The sequence below is a fragment of the Elephas maximus genome, chromosome 17 (assembly GCF_024166365.1).
Source record: "Elephas maximus indicus isolate mEleMax1 chromosome 17, mEleMax1 primary haplotype, whole genome shotgun sequence".
Taxonomy (NCBI): domain Eukaryota; kingdom Metazoa; phylum Chordata; class Mammalia; order Proboscidea; family Elephantidae; genus Elephas; species Elephas maximus.
Window position 1 is genome coordinate 33,868,238 of NC_064835.1, and position 21,653 is coordinate 33,889,890.

Below are 21,653 nucleotides of genomic sequence, written 5' to 3' on the forward strand. Positions count from 1 at the left end.
GAAGTCCAAGTGAATTGCTGATGGCTGTAATTTGGTTTGTGGCAGGTTTTCTCTTCTACTACCATGTTCACAACCGACCCCCACTGGACCAGCACATCCACTCCCTCCTGCTGTTTGCTGTGTTTGGTGGGGCCATCAGTGTCTCCCTGGAGGTGATCCTTCGGGACAATATTGTGCTGGAGCTTTTCCGAACCAGTCTCATTATTCTTCAGGGCACCTGGTTCTGGCAGGTGATTATTGAAGCCAATGCTCCACACACTGCATGGACTAAGGGGGTCCTACCGAGCATGTCCAAGAGGAGTCCTGAAAATGTGGCACTCACATACGCTTATGCGTTTAAATAGTCACCTTTCTCCGCGGGCCCACCCCCGGACCTGTGTAATTTTACCCACTAATATTCTGCTGATGCCTTAGCCAGCAACAATCTGTGGAGCACACATAGCTAGCAGATCAAATATTTTCCCAGGCCATGCTCCTGAGGTAATACCTTTTTGCAATTTCCACTTGTAAACTGTTCCCCTAAAGATTTTTTTTTTTGAATAAGCCTATACTAAAACCAGAATCTACTTTCCTAATTGAAAAGGCCTTCCCAACTAAGAAACTGTCAGAAATTGGGGGAAACTGTTGCTAGGTGCCATCGATTCCGACCCATGTGACACCGTACGACTGCCCCATGGGGTTTTCTTGGCTGTAACCTTTAGGGAAGCAGACTGCGACATCTCTCTGCAGAGCCACTGGGTACGTTCCAACCGCCAACCTTTCAGTTAGCAGGCAAGGACTTAACCATTGCACCACCTGGGCTTCTAAAAAGTAATACAGGGGGCACGTGGATCTGCACCAGGGACCTCTTGATGTGCAGTCAAATGCTCTACCACTGACCTATACCCCCACTGGAGGAGACTAAGGAGACATTTATGACTAAATGTGACATGGTATCCTGGATTGTATCCTGGGACAGATACATTAGTGGAAAAACTGGTGGAATCAGAACAGCATGTGGTTTAGTTAGTAATGTTGCACGGATGTTTATTTCACAGTTTTGATCAATCTACCATGGTTATGTAAGATGCTAACATTAGGGCAAGTTTGCTGAAAAGTATAGGATCTCTCCCTACTATCTTTACAACTCCTCTGAAAATCTATTACAAAATAAAATGTTTGAAGAAAGAAACAAAAAAGCCTTCCCATGCTAAGAGAAGTGTGGGTGGTGACAGTGGGGAATGTAACTCTGGTGGCCACAGGAAGGCTATGTTGTTCCACAAGACCAACTTCTCCTTGTATTCCACCAGATTGGGTTTGTGCTGTTTCCACCTTTTGGAACACCTGAATGGGACCAGAAAGATCATGAAAATATCATGTTCATCACCATGTGCTACTGCTGGCACTACCTGGCCGCCATCTGCATCGTGGCCATCAACTACTCTCTCGTGTACTGGTATGTCTGAGGGAAGACGCGTGGAAAGCCTCCTGCTCCTCACCAGCCCCACCAACAAAACATCACAGTGGTATCCCCGGTGGCACACCTGTTATAACCGAGCAGTGCCAACTATCTGCAAGTCCTGTGCAAGGTACCCTGCACCTGCAGGGTAGGTATTACTACCCTAATTGGCGAATGAGGCTCTGAGAAGTTAAATAACTTGTCCAGATCACAGTACCGTGGTAGATTCCGGCTTCACAGGCAGTTCTGGCCGATTTTAAGCCTGTGATGTCACAGGAACTTGTAACTTAGGCATCAGTACTGCTCTGTCATCCTCTCGTTTGGGACCCATCACCTTACTTCTGGGCTTCCCCTGCCAACTTCCTAGAGCTGCTGTAACCATCAAATACACCATAGCAGAAAGTTCTCATCAGGTATACACATTATAACAGCTCATAATTACTATGCACGTCTGAGTTCCCGGCAGAGGTAAGCCCTTAAACTGTATTACCACATTTGATCCTTATCACTTCACGAAGTACGGTCTGTTCCCGCGTTTTATATAGATGAGGAAACCAAGGCTTCAGAAGGTTTAGTAACTTATCATGGTTACACAACTGGTAATTGCAGAGCCCATCTTTAATCGCAGTGCTAAGGTAACTTTCAGCACATGGCATTACTGGTTTTCTTGCTGTCGTAGTTGCCCCTAACTTTTTTTCCAGTTTCTTATTTCCCTAGACCCAAAGCAGGTAACTTCCCTAGAAAAGTACTGTGCAGATCCAATAGGAGGGAGCTGGAGGTTATAGTTTCAGTTCTGCTGCCTGGTCACGACCAAAACAAACAAAAAATCAAACCCACTGCCGTCAAGTCAATTCCAACTCACAGCGACCGTATAGGACAGAACGGAACTACCCCACAAGGTTTCCAAGGTGCAACTGGTGGATGTGAACTGTCTGAATTATGACATTAACTAACTGTAGTCACAAGTCCCTTAATCTACTGGATACAATGACAGGTATCGTCTGAGCACTCAGATATGTAACCAAGTAATCATATTACTTGATAGAGATATGAAGATGCTTTAAAAACAGCTCCAGGTAAGGGAACAGGGGATTCTTCTGGCTGACTGAATTTGCTTGTTTTCCTGTTGCAGCCTTTTGACTCGGCTAAAGAGATATAGAAACGGAGAAGTCATTGGGATCCAGAAGCTGAAGTCAGGTCACACTTGCCACACTGCCCTCCTGGACGGCTCAGACGAGGAATGAGATGAGGGGACAAGCAGGGGTGATGTCCAACTGCCTGTGTGGGTGTGGTACCCTGCATACAGAAAACCCAAGTCCCACCCATAAGCGGCAAGCTTCATTTGTGTCCCCGTGTGACGAGAGATCAGACTCTTGAGCATTTCAGAGCAAGAAGTGGTCTCATGGATGAACTCTGGGTATGAATGCAGCAGCGCAACTTACTGCTTCTGGTAACTTCTTCCTTTCCTCTCAAGAAAGCGGGTACTTTCTTATTAGAAAGACATTAGAATGTTTAAGTGAAGGACAGTGACTTCATTTTACAGACACAATTCTAACTTGTATATTTTTTAAAGTGACATCATTCACAAGATTTGGTCTTTTAAATATTACTTGCTAAATATATCTGAACTAATCATAATAATCAGATATACCAAAGGACTGTACTACCACTGTTGGTAAGTCATGGAATCAGGCTGTGGGTGATTCTTTGAGCTGGAACTCAGATGTTCTGACTTCTCGAAGGTGCCCCAATGGAGGGTGCTGACAGGAAGTGTGTAAAATGAGTAGGTAAGAAAACTGTCAGGTTATGGAAGGCCTTGAATCTGATACAGATGAAAGTAATGCATGAATGCTGACATGGAATACAAAGTCTTCACGCTCTAGTCTTGGTTCTGGATCTGTTCTTTTTCACTTTAACTTCCTTCAACAAATGTTTATTAAACATCTGCTCTGCACCAGCACTGCAATAGTATTAGGTAGGGATCAAGGAGACATTTGCTCAGTACAAGGCTCACGATCTAATGGGAGCAATGGCCAGCAAGCAGGTATACACAGTGTACATGGTGCTGAAAGGGGTACGTGCAAACTGCAACGGGAGTCGGAGAGGGGGAGAGATGGGGAGTTGGCACATTCCAGGTAAAGAATAGTATATACAAAGGCAACGAAGAATAGAGTTCAGAAAAAGTTCTACAAGCTAACGAAGTAGGTTAGGGCAAATCTGAAGGGTCTTATAGACCAAATAATACCTTTTGTTTATGTAGCATTTTCCAGACTTTGAGATGCACCATATCTCATGGGATTCTCACAACCGCCTGTATTTTAAGTATATGAGGTTCTTTGGAAAGGCTGACTGGCCTAAGGTCACATAGCTAGTAAGTGACAAAACCAGTATTCAGTGTGACTCACCAGCCTGCAACTTCATACAAACAAGGCAGAGATGGCTTACGTGAAGCACGGCACACTCTTTGGAAGATACACTATAATTACACGAAAGGTAACCTCCCATGGTTAGTCAGCATTCAGAGTTCAGGGATTAAGGAGGAGCTGCTTAAAAATACTGGTTTAGTTATGAGGGATGAAGGGCTCCTGGGACACCTTTCGGGATCTACATTGGTTTGCAAGCTGAGTAGGAAACGAAGCATTCATTCCACAAGTACTGGAGGACCTAGTATTGACAATTACTGTGTCCCTCATATAAAATGTGTTCTTTCCTTAGGGACTGGAGGTAGGAAGGAGAAACCTATTCCCTGTTTTACTCTCATGGAAAAGATCTCCATCCTAGATAAAAGGACAGGATATTTTAAGGAAATGTAGTATTTTCTCCAAAGTGAGGGTGTGATGGGCAGACGTAAAATATTACATTTATTTTGATGCCTCGCTCAGAGCATAACGTGGTACACTTCCGTGGAAGTGATCCACTCCAGCCTAAGTATAACCTCAGATGTGGTAGTACTGCACAAACCCACCCCAATGCCATCACCAAATCCAGTCACAGATACACATTCTGAATGGTTTTACCAGCCTCTGCCAAGCACAGGTTCAGAGACTCAATGGCTACCACCCAGGAGATCTTCTGGAACTGTTTCCCCCAAACACCCGCCCCAGCTGCTACACCTAGGAAATCCCTGGAGTCTGCATCCTAAGGAACCATGTTTAGTGCAAATACTGGTAATGTCACCTTGAACAATCCCAACAGGGAGTTTCTCGTTCTACAACATCCCGGTGACAAGATGGATCAGGTCAGGATTACAATCACACTTGTTAGGGCATAGATCCTACATCTGCATCCTACAGAACACACCAGTATTTTACGCCCCTACTCTATTTCACACCTGTGTGCACAAAGGAGCTGAGCAGAGTCAGGTGACGTCAATAAGAAAAAGCTTGGGGGTAGGGTTGAGGCTAAACGCTGGAGCTATTTTTGTGAAATCATTCGTAAATTCTGAAGGGCTCTGTTTGTAACCAGCAGTAAATACCTGAGACAAGATCTCTCAAATTTCTACTTTTTTCTTATTGAGAAACTGTCACATGGACTATCTACATGAAATCTGACTCTAAGCAATAACAATGATATGTAAACATCAGTTTTATAAAACACAAATGCATGCTCCTTTACGCGGTTAACAGACCCGTGTTTCCTTTCACTGCAGTCCTGACCTCTCACCATGAAACTACTCAGTACATTCTGTGCCAGCCCTCTACTTGGCCATCAAAAGCTCAATCTTAGCCAGTTCACCACTGCTCTCTATAATGGAGACTTTCCACTCCTAACTCTGGGTCTTCCCCAAGCCTCATCTGACCCCTCACAGCCATCATCTAACAAGACAGTGACAGAGAACTGGACTTAGAGTCAGAAGACTGGATTTACATTTTGGTTCTCTTTGACTTCCACTCTGACTCGTTTTCTCAGAATTACAACGGGGATGATGACTTCTGTTTTACAGAACTGCTATGAGAATGAGATGTCTGTAAAACCACTCTGTATCCACCAATCCACTCTCTCCTCTGCATCTTGCCTGATCCACCTTCAGCCCCCTATCCTACCTCAACCATCTCCATTCTCGTCCTCCACGTTTACTTCCTTAGCCAGAGCCCATCAATGATAATCACTCATTTTCCACAGATTAAGGATACTTTTTTGATTATCTGGGTACTTTCAAAAGAGACGGAGAAGCCCCTATCACTGCAAAAAAGCTTTACCCCCACCTCTGCCCCAATACAAAAGAGGCCTGTATTTTTAACAACCAGTGGTTTACTTATTACATCATCCTGAGCACTGCCTGTTGCTTGATGGAGGCTGAGGCGAGGTGTGGAACTGCCAGGACTAAATGACTCACAAATCCAGAATGACCTCTTTGGACACTGGCGCCACCTGGCAGGGTGAGCCCTGGCCCCGTGTACCCCCAACTCTCTTCCTGCCACCTTTGTACTGGGGCAGGAGTCAGCAAGCTTTTTCTCACAGGCCAGGTAAGTATTTTAGGCTTAAGTGCCATACGGTCTCTATCACAACTACACTTACCTCTGCGGAACTCGACATCAGCCACGGATAATATGTAAACAAATGCGTGTGGCTGTGTTCTAATCAAACTTTATTTACAAAAATAAGTGGCCGGCCCACAGGGCACAGTTCGCTTGAGCCCAGCTCTGGGGCAAAGCAGAAGGTACAACCTCCAAAAGGCAGCAAAGTCTGTACTGCAGAAGCAGCATGGCTGCAGCACCCCTACTCTGTCTACCTGGCTCTGGACTTGAGCATCAACAGCCTTGGTGAGGAGGACAAAGTCGGCAGGTAAACACACGTACCACAGTCAAGATCCCAACACCCCATGCTGCAACAGGCAGCGTCAAACAAATTCCATTTTAGGGAACCGGCACCACTTCACTCTGTTTCCTTCCCATCTTACAGCCTCTCATTTGCTGTGTAGCTAACAAGTCAGCCACCAACTTAGTAAGGATCTTGCTGTTCTCTCATTCTGGTCAAAAGAATAAGTAATCAGCTTAGAGGGGCTAAAGCTCAAGTTTCTATTTGATAAAGATGTACAATAGGTTCTTTAAAAAATAAGTTACAGAAAACTTTCTGGGCACAAAGCTCACATCCAGACCGCTAGTCATGGAGCAGACCAGAAAACAGAAAACACGATCTCCACGTAGGAGGCTTACTCACTGCATATGCAGTCTGCAGCTGGTGAGCCTTCCCAGATGTCTCACTCGCTGGAAAACCCTTGGGCTTGGGGGGCCCAGCTGAGACCCCATGCAAATCTAATGCAGAATCTCCTCCTGATCAGTGTGGGGCAGACCCTGGAACCCTGGCTGACCCTTGCTCAGCATGCTGCACTGCGGGGTGTGGCTGCAGAACTGAGGCCACTGTTGCCATCACCCCACTATGTGTCCTCCTTAAACAGACACACTTAGAAGAACGATGCAACCTCCCTGCCCCCGGGCCTTTCAGCTAGAAGCACAGACCAGGTGTGGTCTCTTTGGGAAGCCCTTTCTTTCTCATCATCACTGTTGTTCAGGCGCCTGTTTAGGAGATGGAGCTGTGGTCACAACAACAGTGGAGACTGCTTTGGAGGAACCAGAAGCTGTTCCCTGCTGGAGATGGGATGCTGGAACAGTCTGGATCCGCACCTGTTTGCAAAGAGAGAATGTCTGATCAGCAGACTGCAAAATTCAAGTCATGCATCAATGAAGAAGAGCAGAAGGAAGAGACGGAAGACTGGTACGGCCTGTAGTTTGTCCTGGGCCTTACCTGTGTGGCCTGACCCTGCTGCTGAAGCTGCTGCAGCTGCTGAGCAGTGAGGAAACTGACAGGCTTATTGCCAGCAATAAGCTTGGTGCCCGCCGGCATGGTAGTCAGGATGATGTTTCGGCCCAGCCCACTGATGCTGTGGAAGGAAAGCAGGGGTCACGTATGACAAGAGGATGCGTATCTCTGACTCAAAAGGAGGCTGTGCGCCAAGAGACAACGGGGAGATGTCTGGAGCCTCGTGAAAATTTCAGCATTCTGGACTCAAGTGGAAACCAGCTGATGAGACCATCTTTCTTTCAGTTTCTATGCCTCCCATGGCAGAAGAAAAAAGCGGGTCCAGAAGCTCCCAGGGCTCTGGATAAATGGCCCCAGCCGCCACACCTCCTTAACTGTCCCAGAGACGTCTGTGCTCCTAACAAGATACCCTCCCCAAAACAGCCTCGTCACACAAGCTGCCTCGAGACCATAGGGCTGATTTTATCCTGCTCTTTTGATCTCTGTTTAAGTCAGGCCCACAGGAAGCCCAGAGTCCCATGTCTGTCCTCATCTAGCAAATGATCACACCATCCGGCTCAAATGCCAGAGCGAAGCCTTCCCTCAGCATCACACCTGAAATGGCCACCTCTAGCCCCATTTTACCTCCCCGCTCCCACCCCTGCTTTGATTTTCTCCACAGTACGTGGCATCATCCAATCTAGTATGTATTAGACTTTCTTAGTTCTCTCCTCCTCAACAACGTAGGCTTGGCTACAGCGTGGGTTTTTGTGTTTTAGTCACTGCTGCGTGCCCAGCACCTGGCACAGTCCAAGGTGCTCAGCACTGCTGAGGAGCACTAAAAGGCGCCACACTGGGGAAGGCCCCGGAAGCCTGCTGTCTTCCCACTCGATGGCAGACACAGAGACAGGGCAGCTCTCTCACCTGGGTGCCTCCTCACTACTCCGCAGGACTTACTTGGCTCCAAGGTTGCCTTTGATGATGGGGGCCGTGACCACATTTTTCCCCTTCATAGGCTGGCTAATCACAGAAAGTGGAACGGTGATCCGTGTGGGCAGCTTCCCCTAAAGAGAAAGAGCAATCAGGTCTCATGGAATCCAAGGAAAAAAGGGAAACCACCAAGTGTTACTTGCAGGGCTACAAGAACTGAGAAGCAAGCGCAGCCGATCAGATGCTTTTATCCCTACACCCTCCAGGGTCCCCATATTCCTGAGGTTTGGGCCTATCAGCCCTCACAAAAGTGCACATATGTTCTAGTTAAAAGATTAGAGATTGTAGTCAGGTATCATTTGATCTGTTATCCTCTTTCATGCCACATACGGAGCAGCCACATACAATCTCTTATCATCACAATCAGGTAAGGTGTGTCCCTAAATCGCAAAGTACTGTATTTCTACACAAATAATGCACACCTTCTAAGTTTATGTGCCAACCGCTTATGAAAATACCTCACGGTGGGGGGGGGGGGAGGGGGTGGTTAGCAAACAAACATAGAAGGGATGCATTATTTGTGTAAAAATATGGCATACACTCAGTTAATCATGGTACCAGATCCTAAGATCCTCAGAGAATAGGGTCGTATTCATCTCTGTATCCCCCCCCTCCGCCACCATGGCACACACAGTAACTATGTGGAGAAATAAACGTAAGGAAGGGCAGAGGAATGCAGAGTTAATACAGTAACTGCCTACCTACTGCTCCCGCGGAATGCAGGCTGGGTGGCAGGAACAACAGGGCGCATTTGACTAGGAAAAGGTCACATGCCCCAGGTGCTTTCCATTTCTCCCAGAGATAAGAGAGGTGAGTTAGGGGACACTAATAATAAACTCAACCAGGTGAAAAGTCCAGCCCCAAAATTAATAAGGCCCAAGAACAACAACAAATTAGAGACCCAGGGTCCTTCGGGGGCCCTGATGGCACAGTAGTTAAGAGCTATGCCTGCTAAACAAAAGGTCAGCAGTTTGAATCCACCAGCCACTCCTTGGAAACCCTACGGGGCAATTTTACTCTGTCCTATAGGGTTGCTATGAGTCAGAATTGACTTGAAGGCAACGGGTTTGGTTTTTTGATTTAGGGTCCTTTGGGATCTGGGGTGGCTAAGATTAAGTCACTGTATCACCTGTGTTCAGGCTGCCTGGTTTTTAATGCTTACTGGTAATAAAATGCATGCATTTGGGTATACAGTAAAATCTTATGTAAATCTGGTTTAAAAAATAATTCAAAAGAGGGGTTAACAGGATGCTAAGACAAGACACCGACATTTCTATGGGCCGGCTAGTTCTAAGTGGTGAGGCGCTCAACAGCAAACCTGGTCTGGGGTCCCTGCACCCATCTCTAGACCGTTTACCTGCAGTGTGTAGCCCACTAGAAAGCATTTACAGAGGTCAACAGGCAGCACGGTACCTCAAGATGGTGCTTCCAAATGGATTTACTTATGGGTTTATTCTCTCCTTGCTTAAGAATGCTTACTTGTTTAAAACATTCCAGACCACCAGTACACCAACTGGAACTGTCCTGTCAAGAACTAGCCAAACTAGTTGAGTAGAGAAGGGGAAAAGCACCAGCCAATACTTCCTGCTCCACCAAATGCCTCTGCTTATATTACCTAAGCCTGATTAGAATACGGTAGATGCCACTAGGGGGAACAGGATTCAAAAGACACAAAAAGACAAAGTAAGCAGTTTCCTTGCTTCCTTATTCTGACTTCTGTGATACAGGAGCCTAAATAAATATTTCCTTTTAAATCACACAGTACTTCAGATTTTTTTTTTTTTGCTAATATGTATGTCCTTTTTTCCTTCATCACTCGGGGATTTATCCCAAATTACTGAGGTTTTACTATATACTTTGATTAGAAAAGTAAAACTATATTTTACACTGTCCACATGAACTCTGATCCTCAGAACGGTGCACCTTACTCACCTAGAGGTCACTTGAAAGAATATATACACACGCTTCTAGAAACACACCTGCATTGACATGGGGATTTGGTTTATGGTAAATGTGGCATTTCAAGTTACCGAGGAAGGGATCAACTAGTCAACGATGCTGGAATAATATGAAAATATGAAGTTAGATCCCTACTTACACCATTCACAAAAACACATTTCAAATGGATTAGCAATTATAGTTTTTTTTTTTTTTTTACTCTGAAAGTATTCGATTATTTTGACAACACTGGGGTAAGAAAGACGCAAGGCAGACAACTAGAAACCATAAAAGAAAACACTGCCAGATCTGAGTGGATAAAACTGTGAATACCTACAGCACAAAAGTCTCCAGATTCAAGGCTGAAAGACTACCATATTTTTACAACACACAAATAAGCCATGCTTCTAAGTCTGTTTGCCAACCTAGCCCGCCCCCATGAGGTATTTCTGTATCCACACTATGTTCAGTTTTTTTTTTTTTTTTTACAGCAATGTGTAAAAAAATTAGCGTAGCGCAAATTATGAAACTACCTCCTGGAGGGGGGGTGGGGGTACAGCTGGCAAACAAACTTAGAATGTCCAAGTTATTTGCATAAAATGCAGTATTGACAGGTTGGGAGGAAATATTTTTACATGAATCAAGAATTAACTCCAGAAGATATAAAAGGCCCCTTTGAACAATAAGGAAAAAATATAAAAGGCAATTCACCACTGGAGAGACTATGCCAACAGCCAGTATGAATAAGTGAACAGGTGCTGCACACCACCTGGGTAACCAGGGAAATGAAAGGAAAAAGAAATCCCTCTTGACTAGTTAAGACAGGTGTATAAGGTTAAAGAGACTGGTGACACCAGATGTCAATTTGGGTATGGGGGAAGCACAAAATAAGCCAGTGGCAGTGGAAGCTGGTGTGGTCTTTCCGGTGGCACCCTAAGGGCCCATCCTAGGAATTTGTGCTTCAGAAATATTTAAGCACGTGCAAGGACATTCACAGATTCCTAACAGTGAGATGTATCCTCTCACAGCAGAATGGTCAGAGCACATTCCTCCTGTGGATTACTATGTTGTTAGTTGTTTTAGAAACATGTAAGCATGTACAAGGACCTTCACTGATGGCTAACAGTGAGATGTACCCTCTCACAGAAGAATGGTCAGAGCACATCCCTCCTGTGGATTACTACATTGTTAGCTGCTCTGAGTCAACTCCAACTGATGGCTACCCCATGTGTTAGAGCAGGACTACCTCATAGGGTTTTCTGGCTGTAATCTTTACAGAAGCAGACTGCCAGGCCTATCTTCTGTGGTACCACTTGGTGGATTCAAACCACCTACCTTTAAGTTAGCAGTGGAGTGCAAACCATCTGCCTATAAACCAAAAACCAAACCCAGTGCCATCGAGTCAATTCCAACTCATAGCGACCCTATAGGACAGAGCAGAACTGCCCCATAGAGTTTCCGAGGAACGCCTGGCGGATTCGAACAGCCAACCCTTTGGTTAGCAGCCGTAGCACTTAACCACTATGCTGCCAGGATTTCCATCTGTCTATAGTACCGCTAAAAAGAAGAGTCAGTAGCTGTGTATGCCCTAGAAAATATCCCCAAAACACAGAGTGAGTAAACTCTCTCACGTGTATTTTTTAAAAACTATGTGTATATGTATGAAAATGCTCAGGAAAAGGAGTGGAATGATGAATGCCAAATTACTAACAGTAATCAGCACTCAGGAAGGGAGAAGTGGAGGGTGGTGAAAGAAATATTTTCCCTGAATGTACTTCTATGCAAGCATTACCCTTTTATAAATTTCAGAAGAAAACAAGAGAGTCTGTTTGAGTCAAAATGGGGTGACTTCTCCGAAATGAGAAGTTTCCTAGTTCTCAGGGAGTCTCTCAAGTGACGGGAGTTAAACAGCCTTAAGAGGCTTCCTAAACAACAAAAAGAAAAAACGATCCAGTCATAAAATGTGCAAAGGACACGAACAGACACCTCACAAAGAGGACACTGAGGCGGCCAAAAAGTACACGTAAAGATGCTTGTGGTCATTAGCCATTAGAAAGATAGAAATCAAAACTACAATGAGATACCACCTCACCCCTGCAAGAATGGCACTGATCAAAAAACAAAAAAACAGTAAATGCTGGTGAGGTTGTGGGGAGATTAGGACTCTTATACACTGCTGGAAGAAATGTAAAATGATACAACCACTAGGGAAAATGATATGGCACTTCCTTAAAAAGCCAGAAATAGAAATACCACATGAGCTAGTAATCCCACTCCTGGGGATATATCCTAGAGAAATAAGAACCATCACACAAATAAACATATGCACACCCATGTTCACTGTAGCATTATTCGCAACAGCAAAAAAGATGGAAACAACCTAAGTGCCCATCAACTGACAGACAAACTATGGCACATACACACAATGGACTACTAAGCAACAATAAAGAATAATCATGAATCTGCATAACTTCTCATCCACGTTGTGAGATCTTTCACGGATTCATCATCATTCAACATGGAGGACATTATGCTGAGTGAAGTCAGTCAATCACAAAAGGACAAATACTGTATGAGACCACTACCATAAAAAGTCAAGAAAAGGTTTACACACAGAAAGAAACAATCTTTGCTGGTTACCGGGGGGAAGGAGGGTGGAGGGAAAGTCTACTAGATAGTAGACAAGTGTTAACTTTGGTGAAAGGAAAGGCAACACACAATGCAGGGGAAGTCAGTACAACTTGACCAAAGCGAAGGAAGACACGGAGAGGAACACACACACACAAAAAGGCAACCACAGTAAAGACTATAACATATACAATCCTACAACAACAGTAAAAACAATTTCACGAGCAGATACATGTATGCTGAACAGAGGTAGGAAGGAATATAGGCGCACACTGACGGACACAACCAAGTCCGGCTGTGGATATTTTTATAAACGTTATTTGTATATGTGGTGTATATATTCATATATATATTAGAGCACACAGTGGGCACAGTCATGGAAGCTTCTTAGACACAACCAAACACCTCTTGGGACTGAGTTGCTGAAGCTGAGGGCTAGGGACCATGGTCTCAGTGGACATCTAGGTCAATTAGCACAACATAGTTCATAAAGAAAATGTTCTACATCCTACTTTGGTGAGTAGTGTCTGGGGTTAAAAGCTCACGAGCAGCCATCCAAGATACATCTATTGGTTTTGTCCCATCCAGAGCAAAGGAAAATGAAGAAAACCAAACACACAAAGAAGCAGGTAGTCCAAAGGACTAATGGACCACATGAACCACAACCTCCAGTAGCCTGAGAACAAAAAACTAGATAGTGCCTGGCTACCACCACTGACTGTTCTGATGAGGATCACGGTAGAGAGTCGTGGACAGAGCAGGAGAAAAATGTAGAACAAAATCTAAATTCACAAAAAAGACCAGAATTACTGGTCTAACAGCCTGAAGGAACACCCAAGCCTATGGCCCCTAAACACCCTTCTAACTCAGAACTGAAGTCATTCTCGAAGTTCACTTCTCAGTCAAATATTAGACAGGTTTATAAAACCAAAGGTAACACTCAAGAGGAATGTGCTCCTTAGATGAAGTACATGAGACCAAATGAACAACACCTGCCCAAAAGAAACGCTGAGAAGGCAGAAAGGGGCAGGAAACCTGGGGTGGAAAGGGGAAGAGTGCTGACACATTTCAGGGATTGCAATCGATGTCACAAAACAATCTGTATATGAATTACTGAACGGGAAACTGATCTGCTCTGTAAACTTCACCTAAAGCACAATAAAACATCAAAAAAAAAAAAAAGACACTTCCTAGACAGAGGGGCTATTCCTGACCACTAGTGTTACTCACAGCCTGGGACGTGGACACAACTGTGGTGCTAACCGGGACCTGTCGCACAGCGGGGCCTCCTGTCCCAATGCTGATAGGGGTGCTTGCAGCCCCAGATGCCACTGCCACAGTCTTGGACACGGCCGCGTTCATACTGGGCAAGGACACTGCAGAAGTATGCACAGATCCAGACCCGCTGGCCACCGAGGACCCCTGCTTGGCGTGGGCTGCAACAGTGATGGTCTGGCCTGCTGTGGGAGGCATCATCCCCAGGCCCTGCACAATGCGGATGGTGGCAGCCGGTTTTGCTTCTGAAGAGGCCACTGTGTTCTTCCCCTTCTGGTCGGCCACACTCACACCAAGTGCTGGCATCAAGCGAAAAGCTGAGCTAGAGCCTTCTGCTGGCTTGAGGTCAGGAGTCACCTTGACCACGGTGGTGCCTGTTGGAGTGGATGAAGGGGCACTGGCTGAACTGGCCTTGGCAGGGCTCTCAGTTGCGTGGACTGGGTTGGAGGTGACATGTAAGGTAGCAGAGATGCCTTTGCCCGCAGTGCTGCTCCCTGTCCCGAAGAGGTCCTGGGTCAGTTTGACTGTGGTAACCTGGGACTTCGCCAACGTGGCCATCATGTCCGGAGTGATTCGCAGGACTGTCTGGCCTTTGGCATCTGTGGTGATGGAAGAGGGTGGCAGACGCAGCACGTCCTTGCCCTGGATACGGAAGTTGGCGGCTGCAAGAGGAATGCTGTTGCCTGTCTGGGGCTTCACGCCAAGCTGCCCGGTGACGGCCACCTGGAGGGGAAGGAACAGCACTGATGAAGGCGGACACAGCAGTAAGCTGGCTGCTGTGGTTAGGTGCTGTCGAGTCAGTTTCGACTCACAGCGACCCCGAAGGACAGAGCAGAACTGCCCCATAGGGTTTCCAAGGAGCGGCTGGTGGATTCAAACTGCCAACCTTTTGGTTGGCAGCCTGAGCTCTTAACCACTATGCCACCAGTATTATTAGGCAAACCTCCACTTCATGGGTAAAGTGTTTCTGTTTAACTTTCAATTAGAAAAACTGTAAATATTCAGAAAAGTAAAGAAGAACACAATAAACCCGCGTTTTTTGTTTTTTTTTTTCTTTTTTACCCATCACCCAGACCCAAGAGTGATGGTTCTGCCAATCTTGTTTTATCTTTCTTTCCCATTTGGGAGGAGAGGAGGAGGAGAGAGGAACTGGGATATTAAAGTAAATCCAAGATAAATCATTCCATTAATCGATACTTCTGTACACATTTGCAACCTGAAAAAGAACTTTTTGAAAAACATAATCAAAATGTTATGGCAAATACCAAACAAAATTAACTACCTTGATACCACATAATAATCCGTGTATATCCACATTTCCCTAACTACCTCAAAAGTGTCTATTTCCAACTAGCACAATCCCCAGTTTGAGAGTGGTGGTATGATAGTAAGAACATGGACTTTGGGACCAGACATCTGGGTCATGTACCAAATCCACAACTGACTCACTCCCATCTAAGGCCAATCCGCTCATGCAGCCCTTCTAGCCCCATCTGTTGCATGATCAGTTTTCTCCTCTCTACGGGATAACCGCCATCAGAATGCAAACATGTTATGACATTCCCATCCTAAGAAAACAGCAAACTCCACACCTCCCTCCACCTAGAGCCCCAGCTCTCTGCTCCCTTCAAAAGAAAAATCCCTCTAAAATTACCTCTGCTGTCTCTACTTCCTCACCTTGCATTCTCTTTTGAACCCAACCCCAGGAAGCCACCAATCCACTGGAACCAGCTGTCAAGTTCACCAACTACCTATTGCCAATGAATGGTCAATTCTTAAGCCTCATCTTAAACAAATTTTCACTGCTCTTGATACAGTTGCTGACCCCCTCCTTCATGAAAACACTTCTCTCTCAGTCTCCAATCCTCTACGTTTCAATGTTTCCTTCTACCTTAGTAAATGATGTCACTATCTACCCAGTTACACAAGCCAAAAACCATGGAGTCATTCTCAACTTCCTACTCTCAGACCCTTCTTTCATGATCAAGCCACCAGAAAATAACACTGACTTGATCTTCTGACTACTTCCAGAATCCCACACTTGTCATCACCTCCAATGGCTACTCGCACTGAACTAAGCCAGCATCACCTCTTACCTGGATTTCTACAACTGCCTCCTTCCTGGCTTCCCTGCTTCCATTCTCGTCCCCTACACAGCAGCCAGATCACATCATGCTGGCTCCCAGTCTTCCCACAGCTCCCCATCGCATTTAAATGGAAAAGTCCTCAGCAGGCCCAACACAAGCCTCCACATGATTTAAGAATGGGCAACCTCTCTGGACCTCATCTCCTGACACTCTCACACCTGCTCACTAAGCTTCAGCCACAAATTTGGGCTTCCCTGTCATTCCTCTCACACACCATACTCCTGACTTGCAGCATTTCCCCTTGTCACCCCAATACTGCCAACACTCTACCCAGAGATGATCATGACATGGCATATTTTACTTTACTGAGATCTCTACTCAAATGCCATCTTCTCAGAGAGACCTTCTCTGGCCACCCCAGCTAAATGAGCACCCACCATTCTCTACCACTTACCCTGTTTACTGAATTTCACAGCACTCATTACTATCTGACATTTAAGTATTTGTCTGTCTTGTAACCCCATTAGAATATAAGCTCCACGATAGCAGGCACTTAGTCTAACACACCACTGCACCCTGGCACACAGAACTGTACCTGACACACATCAGGCATTCAATAAATACTTAACGGAAAACTAAAAGATGGTACTTTACCTTTCTGTGTCTCCATTTCCTCACTGGCAAAATGGGGATAATGAAAGTGTCTACCCGCCCCCGCCACAGGACAAATGGCCCATGCGAAACACAGCCTCTTCTAGCCTGAGGCCAGAAGAACTAGATGGTGCCTGGATACCACTTACAGTTCTGACCAGGGACACAACAGAAGATCCCAGTTAGAATGGGGAAAAAAACATAGAACAAAATTCAAATTCATAAAAAAGATCAGGCTTATTGGACTGACAGAACTAGAGGCACCCCTGAGACTACCGCCCTAAGACACCCTTTTAACCTGGAACTGAAGCCACTCCTGGAGGTCACCTTTTAGCCAAATCATGGATTGGCCTATAAAATAAACAATAACACCTGTGAGGAATGTGCTCCTTTAAACAACCACCTTACACAAGACCAGGTAGTCAACATTTACCCAGATGCACAGATGAGAAGCCAAGGAGGGGCAGGAAAACTGGATGGATGGAAACGGGTGGACGGGGTGGGAATGCGAGAGGGCTGACAGACTGAAGGGACTGTAACCAATGTCACAGAACACGCTGTGCTTGAATTGCTGAATGGTAAACTAGTTTGAAAGTGTAAATCTTCACCTAAAACACAACAAAATATTTTTTAAAAATGAGTGTCCACCCCACAGTTTTAAAAGAGTTAAATTATTTAACATCTCAAAGGCCTCCACAGCGTACAGATACACAGTATGCACTCCTGGCAGTGCTAGTTGCTATTCTGCCTAACACTTCTTTGAAGTTTAATGGTTACCTGGTCATATCCACACCAAGGAAGTACAGATATACTCTTTTACTTTTGTACTCTCACAGTCTACTCCAAATCTAGAACCTCATATGGAAAGAAACAGAGGAAATCTCTTAAGCATCTACGAAGCTTGCATTGGCCTTGCTGGAAACACACCTGAAATACCTATAAATCAAGGATCAGAGATCACAAATGTTTTCCATGGGCACCATTTTTTCAGGACACATCCATCCGACTGTCCTTTGCTCTAGGACAAAGCAGTCAGACCCTCCCAGCAGAGTCCACCTACCTGCTTGATAATGTTCTGCCCTGTGACGTTCTGAATGACAGCTGCTGTCGAAGAACTTGGAGTTGAGCTTCCAGAACTGGTGGCTGGCTTGCTCACAGGGCTGGCGGTGGCGGTGAGACCTGTCACTGTGAGCCCCGTCTGCCCAGCTCCAGGCCGCTGCACAGTGGCTGCGGTGGCCTGGGCTTTGACTGGAACACTGGCCATCACCGTCTAGTTCAGAACATGAGGGCAGGACTCTGATTAGACACTGAAGAGAAGATCAACAGAATCTCTACCACTTCTGAAAGCACTTCTAATTCCAGCTGGGCATCTTCCAGGCAATTCAATTAACCTACCAGTGCCTAAGGTTCACTGCTCTCTGAAGCGGGCAGTGCACATTTCTTGTATTTGTGTGAACGTCTGAACTTTCAGAATGCTTTCACATGTAGGGGAGCCCTGGTGGCATAGCTGTTAAAGTGTTTGAAGGCTAACCAAAAGGTCGGTGATTCACCAGCTGCTCCACAAAAGACAGACGTGGCAGCCCGCTTTTGTAGAGACGTACAGCCTTGGAAACTCCAGGGCACAGCTGTACTCTGTCTTACAGGGTCACTATGAGTTGGAATCGACCCGACGGCGGTAGGTTTCGCTGACATGTAACATCTCATTATACCCCTGCCTATGCACTGAACACAACTATTACTGTGATTCTCCTTTTACAGCAAAGGAGACGAAGGTGAAAAGGGTACGAATGTTTTCTAGAATGACACAACCAGTTGCTGGCATGGCTAGGAAGGGAGACACAATGGAAAAAGGCTGAGATTTAGAATGACCAAGTCTGGATTTAATTCCCACCTCCTGACATGACCTTGGGTAAACCACTACACCTCTCTGAAGCTCTGACTCCCAATACATAAAAAGCAGTAGGTGAAAACGCCTACCCAGGTCTGAGCATTAGATGAGTTACTGTGATCAGCGTCATCATCAATAACAATCACCTCAGAACCCGCCCGCTGGAATCATGAGACCATCTCCGGGTCCACTCTCCCTGCTTCCCAATGACCTTCAGCTCCCATTACCTGGGGGACGACTTTGGTCTGTGCAGCAGTGGCTGGAACCCGGATCTGAGGTCCTGCTGGCATCTGTGGCAGTGTCTGTGTGGACCCTGCTGACTGCTGGGTAACAGCAGGAAGGCCAGACTGGGCCACCACGCGCACCTGGGGCAGTCCAGCAGAGCCGGACTGGCTCATGACGCGGGCGGTGGCCTGGGAAGCTGGTGGAGTCTGGCTGGAGGGTGGGGAAAGCATTGTTCCCAGCTGAGGCATTGTTGGTGACGATACCAGAAGGACACTGAGGAAAATCAGGGGAAAACAAAGAGCTCAGGACCTGCCTACAAAGAGACTTTGGAGGGAAAGAGCTGGGGAGGAAGCAGAGAAGCTCACCTGGAGCTAGATTTAGCTGGCTCTGAGCAGGTACTAGGGGCACTTTTGTTCACCGACGAGATAGGTGGAGGGGAGATAGGGGTCGCAGGCAAGGCTGGAGTGGTGGGGGTCACAGGGGTGACAGGGGTGGGCGGCATGCTGGAGTCACTGAGGCTCAGCTGGCTCTGCTCTGAAGGGCCACTGCCAAGGACCTTGACTGAAGCCTCCTTGCTGCTGGACTTCTACAGATGAAGGTAAAGCAAATACACAGGCAGGTTTCATTAAGGTTCCACTGAAGAAGGGCACGGCCCCTGCAGTTTCTGATGCACTGAGGGGGTGAGAGTCAGGGATCTACTCCTAGTTATCACCATCCCAGAGGCTGCTGGGACAGATGCTCTGATGAGGTCACTTACCACCTTGGAGGGGGGCTTGGGTTTTTGCTGAAGGGCTTTCCTGGCTTTGGCTGCAGCTGCTTGTGCCTGGTGAATCCGCTCTGTAAACAAGAGTAGTAAGCTTCAGCAACAGCACTCTAAAGGGAGTGGCTCCATTAAAACCCAGGCCTCGCTAGTGGCCTCACTAGCAGGCTGATTCCTGCCCCTGCGAGCCTCTCCTGCCTGAACGCCAACGAAGAAAATAGCAGAACTGGGGCAAAACGACAGCGCAGCCCCACTCTGGCTTGCCACGCTGCCCCAGGGGCCTCACGCACCAAACTCTTCCTCGCTGCGGTCACGGTGCAGATAGATCCACAGCTTGCGCCCGATGTCGTACTTCACACACGGGTCTTTCTCATAATGAAGCCGGTCCAGGGCACCACTCACCACCGTGTTCACCTGAAGACCAGGAGAAAGATCAACAGGAGACAAGTAAGACCCAGATAACAAGGTATTTGTTTTTTTTAATACATAATTTTATTTATTTTGTTGTTGAGAATATACACAGCAAAACACACACACAAGTTATCTGGACACTGGCAAGAAGCCACAGCTGGTAGAGAGATTATATCCCAGCCTGGCTGTAGCACTCCCGGTGGCTCACTACAGACTCCCGAGACACTGGTTTGTTTTCAGCGTCATGGACACTGTGCACTAAGTAACTGGCCAGTCATCCCTTCAGTGTAAGCTAAAGGAGAGCTCAGCACCAAATTCGTGGTTCATTCACAAGTATTTCACGTCACTGCTCTATGCATTTGTCAAGATATCCTCTTTTTTCCTTCCTCATGGAAACCCTGATCAAGTGCTACAGCTGCTAACCAAAGGGTTGGCAGTTTGAATCCGCCAGGCACTCCTTGGAAACTCTACGGGGCAGTTCTACTCTGTCCTATAGGGTCACTATGAGTTGGAATCGACTCGATGGCACTGGGTTTGGTTTTTTTTTATTGGGTTTATTTAAAACTTTGTTCTATGTTACATTTGCTCATAGGTCTTCCTAAATCCATCTGGAACAAAGCAGAAAAAATCTCTTCCCCATCCTACCTGAGTGCTGGTGACATCTGGTGCAAGAAATTGGGAGTCCTTGAGCAATTCGCAAATCTCTGCCCGTGTGCCTTCTCCATTAGGCAGCCGAGCTGCAGCATCCCGAACTGACAAAAGCAAAAGACGGAAAGTCCAAGAGGCAAGCAGAGCTTCTACTGAGGGATGGTGCCCCTTTCCTTCTGGTGGTTGGTTTGAGGCTCCCTGCACCTACGCTTTCTCTACCTTACCAAGGCTCAGCATTAGGTGGACACTGCCCCCTGGTGGCTGACAGCTCTGCCTCTAGAGTTTCCTGTACATTCTTCACACTTTCAGGGAAGAGGGATTCCATGAACACCTCAGAATTAAGTGGGTCCGTGAACTTGGGTGAGAAAAAAATTACATGTTTAACTGAAATTTAGCGCCTCCTTTAATTAAGAACAAAAGTAACGAATCACAATATACTGGCAGTGCCCAGGATGCTGTAAAAGAAATCGCAGATATTTTCATATCACATTATACTAGCACAGACAACTCAAAACATCACTCACAGTCATCACTATCAGGAAACTATAAGGGTTGTAAGACCTGCTGCTAGAGCTTGTCATTTAATATGATAAAAAAGCACATATATTTCTGTATCGTAAATTTGTGTTAATATTCTGATAACAGTCTCAACATGATGGGCTTCTTCTATAACTATGCCTTTTATTTTACGCATTTTAAATGCATAATTCTGAGAAGTGATCCACAGGTTTCACCAGATGTCAAAGGACTTCATGGCACAAAAAAATGTCAAGAAACCCCCTGTTTAAAGGAGTGAGATCCTGGAGGAAGCAAATTCCTACACTTAAGCTAAAACTAGCCATTCTGTGAACAATTCCTGAATTAAAATGAATGTAAACCCAGACTTCAGGGAAAACAAACACCGATTCCTGGAATAAATCTTGGGGGCTAGACATTCCCCACCACCTCCCAAGCTACAAAGCTTCCAAAAGCTAT

The 21,653-nt window shown here is 46.0% G+C and overlaps 2 protein-coding genes across 7 annotated transcripts in view; one reads left to right on the forward strand and one right to left on the reverse strand.

The window, feature by feature from the left end:
• The window catches only part of TMEM45B (transmembrane protein 45B), a 49,353-nt gene extending 46,033 nt beyond the window's left edge, over positions 1–3,320 (forward strand). For all 4 annotated transcript variants that reach the window (XM_049856261.1, XM_049856259.1, XM_049856260.1 and 1 more), the window contains exons 4-6: positions 46–230; positions 1,290–1,435; positions 2,571–3,320. In XM_049856261.1, the coding sequence (XP_049712218.1) occupies positions 46–230; positions 1,290–1,435; positions 2,571–2,682 (443 nt within the window). In that variant the 3' untranslated portion in view covers positions 2,683–3,320. The remainder of the gene's footprint in view (positions 1–45; positions 231–1,289; positions 1,436–2,570) is intronic.
• Positions 3,321–6,009: 2,689 nt separating this feature from the next.
• Positions 6,010–21,653, reverse strand: part of NFRKB (nuclear factor related to kappaB binding protein) — a 50,256-nt gene continuing 34,612 nt past the window's right edge. For all 3 annotated transcript variants that reach the window (XM_049856256.1, XM_049856257.1, XM_049856255.1), the window contains 10 exons: positions 20,676–20,782; positions 19,910–20,033; positions 19,617–19,696; positions 19,225–19,445; positions 18,862–19,132; positions 17,807–18,016; positions 13,964–14,731; positions 8,135–8,241; positions 7,184–7,319; positions 6,010–7,062 (listed from right to left, as the gene is read on the reverse strand). In XM_049856256.1, the coding sequence (XP_049712213.1) occupies positions 6,937–7,062; positions 7,184–7,319; positions 8,135–8,241; positions 13,964–14,731; positions 17,807–18,016; positions 18,862–19,132; positions 19,225–19,445; positions 19,617–19,696; positions 19,910–20,033; positions 20,676–20,782 (2,150 nt within the window). In that variant the 3' untranslated portion in view covers positions 6,010–6,936. The remainder of the gene's footprint in view (positions 7,063–7,183; positions 7,320–8,134; positions 8,242–13,963; positions 14,732–17,806; positions 18,017–18,861; positions 19,133–19,224; positions 19,446–19,616; positions 19,697–19,909; positions 20,034–20,675; positions 20,783–21,653) is intronic.